The sequence below is a fragment of the Tiliqua scincoides genome, chromosome 7 (assembly GCF_035046505.1).
Source record: "Tiliqua scincoides isolate rTilSci1 chromosome 7, rTilSci1.hap2, whole genome shotgun sequence".
In the NCBI taxonomy this organism is placed as follows: domain Eukaryota; kingdom Metazoa; phylum Chordata; class Lepidosauria; order Squamata; family Scincidae; genus Tiliqua; species Tiliqua scincoides.
The window spans coordinates 73502753-73519575 of record NC_089827.1 but is presented as its reverse complement, the minus strand read 5'-3'; the positions used below and the strand labels follow the sequence as shown (position 1 = coordinate 73519575).

Here is a 16823-nt window from a genome sequence, read left to right as displayed (position 1 = left end):
GAGGAGCAAAGAAAAAAATCAAAGTTCCAGCATTACATATCTAAGCACCTGAGCAACAAAGCACATGGGATTTTTCCAACCCATTTGACCCTCTGATGTGCCCCATCATTACAAGCTGATGCCACACAGGGAGATCTATGGCGACAGAATCCAATTCAGAAGAATTCTCATGGATCGCTTTATCGTAGCCAGAGGCCACCAAGACCACATCACATACATCCCATTTCCAGAGAAGCTCTCCATTCTTTTATTTTAAAATGTTGAAGCGTAAACACGTGTTTAAAAAAATGTGTGAGATCACCCTGTCTGTTTCACCAGAAGAAAGACGAACAGAATGTTGACTGCGAAGCTTTCCAAAGGAGGGGAAAAAAAAGAAGCCCACACTTGATTTATCGATAGCTGCATATGTGAGCATTATAATTCGGAGTCAACTTCTGCTCCCAGCAAGACTCATGCAAATGAGGACTGAATCACACACTGCTTCGAGGTGCTTCTCCAGACGATTGCACTCCCATCAACCGTGGACATGTTGCACGTGCGATCACCGTTTGAAATGACAGTGCACATCGTCCGTGCGACACTTATGTCAACGCCATGGAGAAAATGTGTCGGAAGATTCCTAAATGGCAGAGGGATGCTGTTTTCAATGAAAACAAGGAGCTGACCTGTTTCCATGGAAACAGGAGGAGCAGTAGACAGAAAAGCTCTAGAGGGGGGAAAATGCAGATGCCGGCCAGGGAGAAATTTTCCTTCTGGAGAAAAAAAAAATGTTTTTTTCTTGAGACAAGGAATTCTCCATATAAGTAGCATTCACGATAATCCAATGGTCGCTTAACACCTAGGACAACAGAACAATCGCAAAGACAACCACAACAAAGTGCTAGGCTGTGAATCAAAGGACCTTATTAGACCTTTCCACGCATCACGGCAGAGACCAGCCAAGAATTTGGTTGCCTGAGTCAATTTCTCTTGCGCCACTAACTGATTAAGCAACAGGTGTCAGGCAAGCCTCCGACTGTCGTTCTCTCCAGCAGCATTTCAGCCGACATCGTTTACTGCAAAAAAATTATGCGCACCACCCTCGGAAAGCACGCATAAAATGGAATAAAAATGTCATCAGAAGTGCTGTATTGTCACACTTGTGGTTAAACTGGGAGGAAAAAAAACACACCTTTCATTTCTTTGCAACACAACTGACACTAAAGAGCAAAGCTGAATGTTGGTTTATCCTCATACACTGCTTATTCAAATAGATGTTCTAATATAGAGTTTCTCGAAACACATAGAACAGGTTTCTCTTTACAAACTGGCAGAGATGCTCACCTTGTTTATTTCCTGGGGACCCGTTAATATCCATTATCTGACAGAACACAAAAAGCATGCTCAGTGCAGTCTGTTTGCACTGTCGGATCAGGCGCATGATAGGATTAGAATGTAAGAACATAAGAAGAGCTCCGCTGGAGCTCAAAGGCCCTTCTAATCCAGTTTCCTGTATCTCACAGTGGCCCACCAGATGCCTTGGACACAAACAGATGCAGGTATGTGCATCCTGGTGCCCTCCCTTGCACCTGGCATTCTGAGCTCGCCTACTTCTGTAACCAGAAGGATGCACATACCTATCATGGCTTGAGACCCACGTTGGGTTTTTCCTCCAGAAATTTGTCCAGTGTCATTTTAAAGGCATCTAGGCCAGATGCTATCACCACATCCTGTGGCAAGGAGTTCCACAGACTAATCACATTCAGGGAAGCCTAGTGAATTCAGTGGAGCCCAGTTTTCTCTCCATCTCCCACCTACATACACTCAGAGGCAGGATTATACAGGTACACATACAGGTAGCGCAACAGGATATTAGGGAACAGAGGAAGCCAAGGTCCGTCCCCAAGTCATTGCAGCCAGTTCAAGCACATTTAAGAAGGGTGGCTGAATGTGGGTATGGAAGGTACACACAGACTTCCCATTCCCCTTAAAGTCTCAGTATGCTCTCTGTCCACATCCCTATGTGTACATGTAGGTGGGGGAGAGGCAGGGTTTGACTGAGCCATATCGAAATTCCTTACACACAAGTTCTTCGGCCATGGTAAAAGTGGAAAATACTCAGGCTGCAATCCTAACACACTTTCCTGAGAGTAAGCCCCATTGAACAAAATGGGACTTCTGAGTAGACCTGGTTAGGATTGTGCCCTTATTGGATCCACTAAATCCACGATTGCACCAATGGAAATCCAAAGATCAACTCAATATTGTGTTCCCGGAAAAGCGTGTGAAGAGGAATCTGAAAGACAGTGAGAATGTTAGACTCTGATTCCTGTTCGTGTTCTCACTATTGGCCCCTCTAGCATTCCTCTAGCAGCAACAAGTTTAGGTTTTTACTGTATGCTTCCTTTATGGATATGGGGGGGGGGGGGGAGCTACTGTATATATTAGTTTCACCCCTCATCAAAACTGAGTTTAATGGAAAACTACGTCTTTCCCATTAAAAGTGATGTAGAGCTTGTATCAGCTGGGTACCTGTTTTGATTTCCTTTGAAATAAGATATTTGTGCATCTGAATGTATCACAGACATGGACATACCTTAAAGAAGTATTAATGGTTGGCAACTTCAGTCTCGAAAGACTATGGTATAAGCCTACAGCACCTGGTATTCCCAGGCAGTCTCCCATCCAAGTACTAACCAGGCCTGACCCTGCTTAGCTTCCAAGATCATGGTATAAGCCTACAGCACCCAGGATTCCCAGGTGGTCTCCCATCCAAGTACTAACCAGGCCTGAGCCTGCTTAGCTTCCGAGATCAGATGAGATCTGGCATGTGCAGGGTAACAGTTGCTGTAAGGAGTATTAGAGTATAAGAATGCTGCAAGGAGTATTAGAATGCCTGAAAATTTTAAACCAATCAGATGGGAAAACACAGAAGTTGCAAGAAGTAGAAAAGCTGCTGGGTTTCTGTCATTGAAATAGACACATGCCTTTCTAAAATTGTGTATAAAATTGATTCCTTGTACTGAATCTCTATGATGCCTTTAAAAAGGCATGCGGTCACTGTTGCATTTGTCTTCAAAGCAAAACAAATGGAAGTGGGTGAAGTGCATTCCTTTTCATTTCTGTTCGTTTTGAAAATGAATGCACAGACCTACCTGGCAGGGGTCAGTAGACCAAGCCCTGAGGGACCAGAAGCAGAAGTATGGACAGAGTTAGGCTGAAGATGGAGTTCCAGAGAAGACCATCAGGCATGGTGGAGTCTGATGTTACTGCTCCTAGTGACAAACTGCCCCAACCGATGGGACAGCTCTCCTAGACCTAGATGAACCGTAAGAGAACTGTGGGGCCAGCTGACAATTACCACCCCCCAGGTGGCACATCAATGCGCAGAGCCAAGCTTAAAGCTAAACCCAGATCAAGATGGTGGCATAAGAAAATAGTGTTTCACCCCTTTCCCCCTGTTGCAGTACCAATCAGGATCAGAGGTCTCACAGCAGCTATTTTTCTTGGGAGGGAAGCTGCCATTGGTGTTGGGGCAGCTTTCTTCCTGTGGCAAATGGTAGCCATGAGAAATCCTGATTTGGATCAGGACTTCAGGAAAAAAATGGTTAAGCATCCCTCTTCCCCACAACACAGTTCCAATCTGGATTAGTTGCTATCCAGCTATAGCTGCTATTTCCACACCCACAAAGCACATACAAGGACAATGAGCTTAAAGTCATGTATAGGTTGTCCCAGCAGAGACACAACATGGGTGGCATAGAGGGTGGGTAACGTGCCCAATCTTGGCTACTGGCTCTCAATACGAGCCTCTTCTAAGCCTTACAGTTACTGAATCCCTGTCTGCACTTAGAATATTTCAATTATGCATGGCATAGATTCATTCAATAGTAAAGCAACAACTGGAAACCACAAATAAGTCTGTAGCTTTGAAAAACTAATAAATACAGCATGAGTAGGAAGCCTTCAAAAATAGGGAAACGTTTACATGTTATTATTCAAGGTTGACCACATATGGAAGTTCTCTGGGAGATTTTTTTGGAACCTATGAAAGCAACAAACAAGAAACAGGAGTATGACTTGCTGTGGTCCTCGAACTAGCAATTACGTCTATTTTTCCTGCAACAATTGCCCACACTTTACCCACATCTTCATATATTTGATCCATTGAGGTTCAGTCACCTTCATAAATCCATCTCCAACAACCTTACAAACTGTTAATAGAGACACTTTTATATACTGTATTCTGCTACCTGCTCAATGAACCTATAGATAAGGGTCTGGTCCAGGGATGTCAAACTCATTTCATACAGTGGGCCGAATAAGTGGGCAGAATAAGCATTCATGATGCTTGCTGAGAGCCAGAAGTGATGTCATTAGGCAGGAAGTGATGTCATTAAACAGGTCAAAACCAAAAATAAGCACTTTTTCTCACTTAGGAACTCATCAGCTGCAAAGAGAAAATAAACAAACCTTGATCGTATTTCAAGATATGGGATAGCCCAATTATCATGCAGTCCACCCTTTCAGTAGTGATACCTCAGCACTGCTCAGCAGCTGAGAGCCCAAGGGCCAGATCAAAAGCTTCTGCGGGCCGCATCCAGCCCCTGGCATTATGTTTGACACCCCTAGTCTAGTCACTTACACCATTTTAAAAATTGCCATTGATGAAGCACTGAAAGTCTTTAGAACTATTTTGTGAATTATGGGCTTCATAATTATCAGTATATTTCTAATGAGTTTGTCTAAGGTAATTATGCAAATTAGCCTTAATTCAGAAAGTTGTTTCACTCTCCAAAGCTTCCTTTACATCCCGGTGGATGTCAATTCCTCCTCACCTGCAACACTAGCAATGTGACGTTGCTCATTGCATGCCATATTCAGGCATTTCTACCGAGATCCTACTGCTTCCACCGTTAGAACGTATGCTCTGCTGGCAACCCCAATCCAATAGGATCAGGCCATTAATATATGTCCTTATGGTTATAGCAACCAATCAATATGCATTTTTAGGAAGTATCATTCTAAGCAATACAGGGGAAATTTAGCACTAAACCAATGACTTAGTTTAAAATGTTTTTCCTTGGTGATTTGACCAATCCAGTCTGACAGAAAGCATCTGTGTCACCCAACCCCATAATGGGCATGGTTACTTCTCACATGGTATGACAAACCCCCACCAAGAAAGAGGAACTTTTTCCCTTCTGTCCCCCCTCCACCAACAGTTCCCCATGCAGTTCTTAAATGGGAAATTCAAACCACCTGGGCTAAGTCCGTGTCAGACAAAAAGGAAGGAAGATCAGAGAAAGTATCTAGGTAGTGTTGCCATCAGAAATGTACAAGCAAGACTAAGGCCAAGGTCACATTCATCCAAAGCAGAAAATAAAACAGATGCTAGAATTCCCATCTAAATCAGGATATCTTAATATAATTGCATGCTCCTTTGGTTTCACATTCAATCAGAAACTGCGCCACAAGTCACCTTGTGAAATCAATGACTAACACAAGGACAAGTGGAAAACCACATTCAGCCTTCTGTCACACATACAGTGCAATTTGCAGGTTGTTCTCACAAGCAGGCTGCAATCCTTCCCTCACTTACATAGGAGTAAGTCCCACTGACTCTAAAGGGACTTACTTTTGAGTAGTAGATTGGGCTTTCAGTCTCTTTGTGCTCAGTTTTACTCTCTGGTAAGTATTTGGGACTGAGATCTTGCTACATAAAGCTTGGATTGCGTTGGGATCTAGAAATTTAAAAAAAAAAAGTTGAAACTAGGGTCATTCTGATAATGCGCACATTTGTATGTGCATAATTTTAGAAATGGAATCCCCTCCTGTGTCAGGGATTCTACTTGATATGGGAACATAGGACTGCTTTCAGCACAGACACAAACATGAAGGTCAGGGTGACAGCAAAAAGAACTGCAATCCTGATCACTTTACTTCTGTGTAAAGATGCATAGGATGGCAGTGTACTCCTAGTCTGTCAATCACAGCTACATTCTTTAGGGCAGACTTTTTAGATCTGGGACCCACTTTTATGACCATCTGTCAAGACCCACCAGAAGTGATTTCAGTAACCTGGATGTCATTGCTCGAAGTGACATTGTCAATTCAGGCTTCAAACCCAAGCCACAATCAGCCAAAGGTCCCATTACACAGCAAGCTCATGCTGCTATTTTGCATAGCTCGAAGGTCAAAGCGGATCACGGGCTTAAATCCTTCTCCAACCACACAGCCCTCTCCCCTGTCCAGCATCCCATCTTCCCACCTATTCAGGACAAAGTACCATTACTCTCTCCCACCAGGAGCCCACCCTGGTTCGCAGCTCTGCACCCTGTCTTTTCAGCTCTGTATTTTCAATGGTGGTAGAGCTAGGTACTACGTGACCCAGACCCACCCACTCATGACCCACACAGTTTGAGAAACACTGCACTAGGGACAAAATTCCAACAGTTTTGCTGAAGCACAAACATGGGTTAGAAAGCAGAAGAAGAACTAAGTGCACTAGGAGGATGTGTTTAGATGGTCATACTTAAATGCAGGTGAAGCAGTCAGTGATAACACATTACCAAATATCTCCCTACAGGCTTTTGCCATTGCCATGTACTCTTTAAGGCCCAGATAAAAGGGAAAGGCTAGTCTGAATGGAAGTCCAAGATGGCAGAGTTAGTGAGATCATAGAAGGGTGCACAAAAAAATACAGCTACTACATGCTATAGCGGCTGAGGTCTCCCAACAGGTTACACCACCTAGTCTACGGCTTACTTTCTGCAGCTCAGAGACCTGGGTGACATAATGTTTGGGGGTGACATAATGATGTCATCATGTCACACACACACCCCCAACCTTCCAGGCTATTGCATTGCATTAGAAGCAATAGCTTGACTCTAGATCACCTCCGTTCAGAGATTTTCGCATACTCTCACCAGTGGGTGCAAGAACGGCAAGCAATGTGGCCCCACAGCACCCTTGTCTGACTGGTACCTGGGGCGGCCTGCACCAGCTGCCCCAGGCTTGCTATACTACTGGCTGTAGAAGTAGGTAATTTCTTTCTGATCATACCAATTACTACTTATAACAGTGATTTTTAAACAAAAAAGATAGCCAATGGCAAACCACACACACACACACACACACCCAAAAAAATCCATGGTATTTTCCATAAAAGAGTATACATGTGGGAAAGACTTAGTTCATTTTGCTTGGATCTCCTACGCAGAAAGAGATTGCTGCGCAGGAGACCCAGGCAGTGGGAGGAATTGCCTCCATTTTGCTCCTACTACCCGGAATAGCTCCAAAGGGGAGGTGGAGGAGCCACTTGCACACTGCAGTAAGGCACCCTGCAAAACTTAGTGCTTTGCACCCCCCTCTAGCTACTCCACTGGACCCAGGCAAAATGGACTAAGGGCTTCAACACACACGCATAATAGGCAGAACTACCACATTACAATTTGCTATTTTTTTTTAACCAATTCCTTTTATCCAGTATTTATACTGAACTTTCACAATTCAACTTTGAATCACATCAGTAAGTATACTTGGACTTAGAATGACTGGCAGGGCAATCCTTCACTTGTCTGCACAGAAATGAGTCCCGCCATGTGCAGTGGGGTTTACTCCCAGGTAAGTGTGCACAGGATTGGTGTCACTGTAGGGGGGGGCATGGAAGAAGGTTTAAATATAAGCATTCTACCCGGATGGACATTCCGGTTTAGTGACTGGAATCTTAACAGCAAAGTCCTACAGTCCTTATTTTGTTCATTCTCTTGATAACTCTATGAATCTTTTTTTAAAAGTTTTTCATAAACTTAACGTAGTGAAAACGCACAAGATCCCTCGAGGAAACGGGGTGTAGTGTCAACAGTGGCTGCTTGCTCTGACAGATCTGGGAAGCACGGGGTTACCATCAGGGCCTCAGAATGCAGTCAGTGTGCTGCACAGTTGGAGCCACTTGAAGGCAGCAGGGTCCTCAGGGATAAAAGCAGAACCTGGAGAATGGAGAGAGTGTGGCTGAAGAAAGAAGGAGGTTGGAGAGAGCAGAAGGAAGGGGCTTGGAGGAAAGAGGACTGGCAGACGGGCAGATGGGCTAACGGACTGGCGAGTGGACTGATGGACTGACTGACTGCTGGACCAAGTAGAGATTGTTGGAGACTGCTGGAACAGAGACTGGTGTGCGGCTGCCACCAGTGAGGCGAAGAGATAGGGACTGTCACAAGTCCTTCAATGAACCTCACGGCTGAGCAGTACTTCCTATCTCTTTCTGGTTCATGTTGAACACAGTTCATTTCATCACACCACACTGACAACAATCAGTCCGATCTGTAAAAGATGGAGAACTAAACGGCAAAATAGCCGCCTCCAAGGTCTTTCAGAAGGAGACCCTCTTTGCCAGCTCTGACAACTTAGTGCTACTTCCCACATGAAAACGACTGGAGCGTCAGATAGTACAGGAATATTAACCTCATCTTCCTCCCCTCCTTTTCCCAGTGAGGCAGGCATATGTGACCAAAGCCATTCAGTGGAAACTTCTGACATAATTCAAATGGGCAAGTCCTACTAAGAAGGGGCTTTTAGGACAGGAATCTCATAGACCAAGTTTACGTGCACATGAATAATTTGGTGGCAGGCTGAAGACCTTAATTTGCTTTATCTGCCTTGTGGTTTCACAAAGGTACACTGATCAAATGAGAAACAAGTCCACACATGCAGCCCATAAAGAGTTATATGCATTCCTATTATTTGTTGTCTCTGCTCAGTAGCCCAAAGTCTTACAGCATAATCCAAACTGTATCCTCTGCCAGCATAGCATGTAATTGGTCTGTGGAACTCCTTGCCACAGGATGTGGTGATGGCATCTGGCCTGGATGTCTTTAAAAGGGGATGGGACAGATTTCTGGAGAAAAAATCCATCACAGGGTACAAGTCATGAGGCTACCTCAGAATGCCAGATGCAAGAGAGGGCACAAGGATGCAGGTCTCTAGCTCATCTGAGAGGAGGAAAACTCTGATCCCAAACCTCCACTGCCTTGTGGATACATCCAGTTATGGAAAAGGCTTCAGGAGTCAACCTCCAGGCAAAATCCGGAGCCGGAGTCCCTGAGGCAGTTCATGGCTGAACATAGTCACGTTCTGGCAACTCCTGCGATGCCGCTGGAACCAGCCGTATTGGCCTCTGCCTTTCCATTGGACCATTTCAGCGACGTGGAGAGGGGGGATTTGCTGCATGGGAAACAGTCTATCCTCCAAATCTACTTTACCCAGGCTTCGCGCACTGGAGAGGGCACTCTGTTCCAGAACCACTATTCAGAGCACGATACCATAGTCTTCCGAGACTGAAGGATGCCAACAGTAACAGTACAGCTTCCTGAGGCATCTGGTGGGCCACTGTGAGATACAGGAAGATGGATTTAGATGGGTCTTTGGCCTGATCCAGCAGGGCTCTTCTTATGTTCTTTTGTTCACAGTGGCCATTGCGCTGGCCTAGGGTGTTGCAAAAGCGCCATAAAGCATGTTTGTGGCACCCAGTAAGCAGGTTGCACTGGCCAGAAGGCCTGCGCCCTCCTGCACTGCACTGAACGTAGAAACAGCACCCAAAGCAGGTAAACTCCCACTGGACATTTAAACAAATGTTCTCTTACCCCAAGGAGACCTCCAGCCTGCTCAATTCCAGCCCTAGATACAGCGTAGGTCATGAAGCCATGCTGAGCTAGCACTAGTTAGGATTGGGCTGCTCATGTCTTAATGAAACTGGAAAAGGTGCAGAAGAGAATGATCAAAATTATTAGTGGGTGGGGCACTTCCCTTACAAGGAAGGGCTCACAAGGCGGCTTACAATTTAAAAGTACAACATGAAAAACAATCATTAAAAACAATTAACAATAATTTTAAAAAATCTAAAAACAAACAAACCCCGTGGATTCTCATAGAAAAAGCAAGAAGCAAGAACACCAGCCAGCCTGTCAACAATTAAAAGCTTTTTGAAATAAAAAGGTCTTCAGTCCACACCGAAACGTTAGCAACGAGGGAGCAGTTCTATTCCACAGTTCGGGGGCCACCACCGAGAAGGCCCTCTTCCTGGCCGCCACCCCTCTCACATCTCTTAGTGGCGGCACAGTCAAAAGGGCCCCCCCAGATGATCTAAGAGCACGGGCAGGATTGTAGGGAAGGAGGCGGTCCCTCAAATACCCCGGACCCAAGCCATAAAGGGCTTTAAAAGTCAAAACTAGCACCTTGAATTGGGCCCGGAACAGAACCGGCAGCCAGTGTAGCCGCCGGAGCAACGGCTCGACAGAGTCAAACCGATGTGTCCCAGCCACCACACGAGCAGTCGCGTACTGTACTAGTTGTAATTTCCGGACTGTCTTCAAAGGCAGCCCCACATAGAGCGCATTGCAATAGTCTAATCTAGATGTCACTAGGGCATGGGTTACTGTGGCCAGGTCCGCGCAGCTCAGGTACAGTCGCAGCTGGCGAATCAGCCGAAGCTGAGCAAAGGCTCCCATGGCCACCGCCGCCACCTGGGACTCCAGGAATTTCTTTTCTCTATGACACAATACCAGAAGCGGGGGACATCCACTACCATTGAGTGGCATGAGAGTTAGAACAGATGAAAGGAATATATTTCTTTATAATTAAGCTGTGGAACTCCGTGCCACAAGATGTGCTGATGGCACCTGCCCTAGATGCCTTTAAAAGGGGAATGGATAGATTTCTGGAGGAAATGTCCATCACAGTTTACGAGCCATGATGACTATATGCAACCTTTGGGTTTTAGAGGCAGCCTACCTCTGAATGCCAGATGCAATGGAGTGGCAACAGGATATGGGCATCTTGTTGTCTGTGTGATCACTGGGGCATCTGGTAGGCCATTGTGAGATACAGGAAGCTGGACTAGATGGGATGGGCCTGATCCAGCAGGGCTCTTCTTATGTTAATGTATTCTACATACAAGTATTCAGAATTAGTATTTTATTTCCAGACTGTTCACATCCATTTTTTAGCAGCACATGCAGTCATTGACAGACGGAAGTGTATTTCTCTGATGTATATTCTATATATTCGTTATGTTCTATCTGTGCATAACATACTTTGTGAGCCAGTATACTAAACCCTTGAGTGCAGGGTACAGTACAGTACAGGCAGTAGTAAAAGTTTAAGCCTATGATGAGTCAGTATCACACTCATATTATGGGAGCAAAACAAGCTGGAGGCTGTAAAACACTTTTGGAGTTAAAAGTACTATATAAAATGCTACGAACGACAGAATAAATCAACCAAAGTTCAGAGTAACTACGTCATCATAACTCATGCAACCTGTGTTCATTCAAACAAGGAGGGCCCCAAAACAGCATTTAACATCCATGTGATGGTTCTTGAAGACAGCACACCCATGTTTTCTCCCTATGCACCTCCTGATGGCACTTGAATTTGGGGGGCTGGAGGCATGGTTTCAGCACTTCCACTCCTTCCCCCTCCCCCAGTTCAGTTCCATGGCATGCTTCAGTTCCATGGCATGGTTGGTCTGTGGAACTCATTGCCACAGGATGTGGTGATGGCATCTGGCCTGGACGCCTTTAAAAGGGGATTGGACAAGTTTCTGGAGGAAAAATCCATTACGGGCTACAAGACATGAAGTGTATGTACAACCTCCTGATTTTAGAAATGGGCTATGTCAGAAGGCCAGATGCAAGGGAGGGCACCAGGATGAGGTCTCTTGTTATCTGGTGTGCTCCCTGGGGCATTTGGTGGGCCACCGTTTGATACAGGAAGCTGGACTAGATGGGCCTATGGCCTGATCCAGTGGGGCTGTTCTTATGTTCAGCCTGCAGTTATCTCCACAGATCCACAGAGGGGCCAAGGGTAAGATCAGTGCAGGCAGCATAATCTAGATTGCTGAATTTCCGCATTGAATTCAGAGGTATCCTGACAGCGTGCCTTTCATGAGACCTTTTCCACGCATCTCACAAATAAAAAACCCTGATTGCTACAGTCTAGAAAACAGGTGATTTTAAGTATGTGTGTACCATTATTATTATTATTATTATTATTATTATTATTATTATTATTATTATTATTATTATACCTCTGGGGCTGGGGATAAGAATAGGCCCTCAGTTTGGCTGTACTTGTCGTAAGAGGCGACTAAACAGCCACCGGGTAGATGGGACTCGTCAGCCTTGGAAGGCAGCTCATCTGAGAGAAGGAAAACTCTGATCCCAAACCTCCACTGCCTTGTGGCTACATCCAGTTATGGAAAAGGCTTCAAGAGTCAACCTCCAGGAAAATCCAGAGCCGGAGTCCCTGAGGCAGTTCATGGCTGAACACAGTCACGTTCTGGCAACTCCTGCAACACCGCTGGAACCAACCGTATTGGCCTCTGCCTTTCCATTGGACCATTTCAGCGACGTGGAGAGGGGGGATTTGCTGCATGGGTAACAGCCTATCCTCCATACCTACTTTACCCAGGCTTCGCGCACTGGAGAGGACACTCTGTTCCAGAACCACCATTCAGAGCGTGACACCATAGTCTTCCGAGACTGAAGGATGCCAACATCATCATCATCATCATCATCATCATCATCATCATCATCATCATTATTATTATTATTATTATTATTATTATTATTAATAATAATAATAATAATAATAATAATAATAATAATAAATTGTTTATTAATGCCTCCGTTAGCCCGAAAATAATATCAGAAGGTCGCCAGTTCAAGGACACCGGCAGCTCCCTGAACGGCTGAGAATGGCGAGACCTTGAAGCAGCTGACAAGCCCAGCTGAGTGATTCCAACTGCTCTTGGTGTGAGCAAGAAGCGTCTTGGCTGCCCTCCATGTGAGAGATGGAGCTGCTTGTCAGCCTGCGTGGGAGAACTGGAGGCCAGAAGTGAGACCAAACTAGGAAGATCCATCTGGAATGTTGTTGGTTCTTGAAAGAGAGAACCTCTATGATTGTAAAAATCCCCTTGCGGGATTTAGAAACGCCTGCCTATGTAAATGGCCTTGAATAAAGTCAGAGGAGTAATCTGATGACCAGAAAGGCGGTATAGAAATACCTAGTTGTTGTTAATAATATAAATAATAATAATAACAGTATTTATATACCACTTCTCAACAAAAAGTTCACAAAGCGGTTTACAGAGAAAATCAAACAAACAACTACTGGCTCCCTGTCCCAAAAGGGTTCACAATCTAAAAAGATGCAAAAGAATACCAGCAGACAGCCACTAGAAAAGACACTGCTGGGGTGAGGAGGGCCAGTTACTCTCTCCCTGCTAAAAAGAGGACACCCACTTGAAAAAGTGCCTCTTACCCAGTTAGTAGGGGTTTGCTACTGAAGGGCATGGTTTTTGATTGCTTTCCCATCATTGCTTTTCAGTGGTGTACTTCCTTAAAGTTGGGCATTTCAGTTGCACATTGGTACATACCACCAAGACCGTTCCATGCACGGAAAAAAATATCCTGACTTAGGAATGGTGACCACACACAACTGAGGTCATCTTTATGATAAATCTAACTAGAAATGCTATTCTAGTAAAAAATTTTCCACATATAGTATATGCCCTAAGATGACCATCCTAAGATGACACTTGTAGATGTACAGAGAGAATTGAGACGAGCTACCCCAAGTCACCCACCACTGGAGCCACTCAGGCTGGCTATTGTTGGGTTATGGTTACTGAGGACCCAGTCCTATCCAACTTTCCAGCACCAGTGCAGCCACAATGCAGCCCGGAGGTAAGGGAACAAACATTCCCTTATAAGGAGGCCTCCAAGACATACTCCATTGGTATGGCTACATCAGCGCTAGAAAGTTGGATAGGATTGGGCCCTAAATCACACTCTTATGCAGGAGATCTAGTCTCTCTGCCTCCTGCATCTGGAAGTTGCTACAAGATTCTCAGCACTTTTCTATTCCGGACTACTAGCAAGTTGTTTCAGTCTGGTGAATACCCAGCTGAGCTTCCACACGGACACCTTGAGTTCGCACCTCACAGAGAGCATGTCGCCATCAACAAGTCTGGGATGAAACAAGTGTGAAGCAGGCTTACCTATGAGGACATTCTATGCAGCACCGGCCTATCGATGATGTGAGTTGAAAACTTCACACCAGACACTAAACTTGGGGAGGCAGCAAGTTGGCGAAGGGTACTCCGCACTCATCATCACCACCCCACGTCCACTGAGTTTGGACCAACTCCATTCTCTTCTCACACAGTCCAGTGCAAGAAGAGGATGTCCCTCAGCATCTGATGTCACCACTTTTTCTAATGCCTAACAGAGGACTTGCTGGGAGTCTAGCATTCATTCCATTTCCATTACAGAAAGTGGCAGCAATGGCCAGGAATGCCAAAGGAGAGACCTAAGTAAAGAGGGCAAGGGCTGGACCTAACCTCTCTCCCTTGGTGCTCAGTGCCTATATGTCTGGCACTGCCACTGCCTGTAGTGGTCAGCAGAGGGAAAGCTTGGAGTCAAGCATTAAGGAACTGGTGGAGATGGCAGGACTGGGTACTTAGGAGAGTGGTAGGCGCTTTTCACAGATGGGCAAGTAGACCCCAAAAGTGCGCACCATCAATGATGTGCACTGGGGATGCACATACTGGGCAGTGGATTGGCACAGACCACCCCTGGTTCTTTGTCAGCCCATCACAATAACATGTATTCTACCCCATTGTTGCCTAGTACAGTGGTTCCCAAACTGTGAGTGGGGACTCACTGGTGGGTCATGACCTGATTTTTGGTGGATCGCGAAAGGATGTTGGAAAGATCAGCTAACGAATTGCCTCAAGCCCTGAGGCTATTCAAAAATCAGATACTGTGGCTGCTAATTACCCCTGCAAAGAGCTCAGCTCCTGCAGTTTGCAAGCATGCGTAAATACAGAGAGATCAATGTCTGAAGGTCTTTCTTCTGGTTGTTGTTAGCAATATTATTTCTTTCTAGATCTAAAAGTCTGGTAAACCCAGGTGGGTCCCAACAGAGTACCATTTTTAAAAGTGGGTCCCGGTGCGAAAAAGTTTGGGAACCACGGATCTAGAGTTAATGCCCTTCAGGCGTGCTCAGGCGTGCAGGCGGGTCGATGCCCACAGGATGCTGTTTGGAAAGGGTCAGTGGCGCGATGCCAGCCAGTGGCGTAGCTAGAGGGGGGTGTCAAGCGCCGAGTTGGGCGGTGTCCTCTCCCCTTTGGAGCCATTCCGGACGGGGAGACGGCAGGCCTGGGGCCCCTGCAGAACCCCCCCCCCCGGGCGCAGACTTACCCTGGCGGCGCGGGAGGAGTAGGGGTCCTCGAAGAGCGCCCAGACGCGGGGCTGGAGCCTCCGCCAGCGTCCGTCGAGGGGGGCGGCGCCGGCGGAGGAGGGCGAGGAGGCGGCGGCGGCGGCGTCCTGCAGGCCCGGGCGGCGCGGGGCGGGCGGGGGCTGGTCGGGGGGCTCGGCGGCGGCGAGCAGGTCGGGCGCCTCGAAGATGTCGAGCGCCTCCTCGGCGTCGCGGTGCTGCCGGTAGGTCATCCAGCAGCAGGGCTCCACGTCCGTCTCGTCGATGCCCCAGAAGGCCAGCTCCTCCTCGAAGAGCGGCCCGCACACGTCGGCCGGGCAGTGCAGCTTGCCCGTGCGGTAGTAGTTCAGCACGTAGGCGAAGACCCCCGGGTGCCGGTCGAAGAAGAACTCGCCCCCGCGCCCGCCCCAGCAGCGCTCCAGCGCCGCCCCCGCCCCCGGCCCCGGCCCCGGGTTGGCGGCCGGCGGCGGCGCGGGCAGCGGCGGCGGGGGCGGCCGGGGCTCCTCCCCGGGGCTCTCGCCCGCCAGCAGCGCCAGGCGGGTGCCCGGCAGCGTCTTCAGGGTGCTGCGGTACGTCTCGTGCCGGGTGCCCCCCACGTTGAGGATCACCCTCTCGTTGTCCTCGAGCTTGCCCATCTCTCCGGCTCAGGCATGGCTGCGGGGAGAGGGAGCGCGTCAGGCGGAGGGTGCTCGCCCCGCTGACGCCCCCCGCTGAGACGCCACCGTGCAACGGGCACCGCCTGGGGGGAGGGCAGCGGAAGCCCCCTGACGCCCCCTCCACTAAGACACCAACCATGCAACGGGCACCTCCTGGGGGGAGGGCAGCTGATGCCCCCTGACGCCCCCCCCGGGACACCACCATGCAACAGGTACCCTCCTGGTGGGGGGGCAGCAAGTGATGCCCCCTGGCACCCACCCACTGAGAGATCAGACACCGGCCATGCAACGGGCACCTCCTGGGGGGGAGCAGCTGATGCCCCCTGACGCCCCCCTCCAAGACACCACCATGCAACAGGTACCCTCCTGGTGGGGAGGCAGCAGGTGATGCCCCCTGGCACCCACCCACTGAGAGAAGATCAGGCACCGGCCATGCAACAGGCGCCCTCCTTGGGGGCGGGGAGATGCTCACCGCACTGATGCCCCCCGACACCCTCCCCACTGAGGAAGGGGCGGGGGATCAGTGGAGTAGCCAGAGGGGGGCAAAGCGCTACGTTTGGCAGGAAGCCTCGCCGGGGTGTGCAAGGGCGCTTCGCCCTCCCCTTCCAAGCCATTCCAGGCGGGGTGGCCGCTTGCACCCTGCGGTGAGGCTCCCTGCAAAACCGAGCGCTCTGCCCCCCCAGCTACGCCACTGACCCCGGCCATCCCCAGCCCTCCGCCTCCTGCAGGCATCCCAGGGCTGGCCTTCATCCCCACCGCCCTCCAGCCCGGCTGCCCCCTGCCCTTGCCCTGCCCGCCTGCTACTCTCCTCACGATCTGCTCTTTCCCTGGCACCGAAGGGGCATCTCCCAGCCCTGCCCTCGCAGCCACCCCCTCCCACGGATCTGAGCTGCGATTCTCTCCACGCTT

General features: G+C 48.2%; 1 protein-coding gene and 1 pseudogene across 8 annotated transcripts in view; both read right to left on the bottom strand.

Annotated features, from left to right (window-relative positions):
• The window catches only part of KCNC2 (potassium voltage-gated channel subfamily C member 2), a 104650-nt gene extending 88757 nt beyond the window's left edge, over positions 1-15893 (bottom strand). For 7 of the 8 annotated variants that reach the window (XM_066633751.1, XM_066633754.1, XM_066633757.1 and 4 more), the window contains exon 1: positions 15243-15893. In XM_066633751.1, the coding sequence (XP_066489848.1) occupies positions 15243-15893 (651 nt within the window). The remainder of the gene's footprint in view (positions 1-15242) is intronic. The other variant, XM_066633755.1, reaches the window with a different exon arrangement.
• LOC136657833 (5S ribosomal RNA) lies at positions 2716-2833 on the bottom strand (annotated as a pseudogene).
• Positions 15894-16823: the final 930 nt, after the last annotated feature.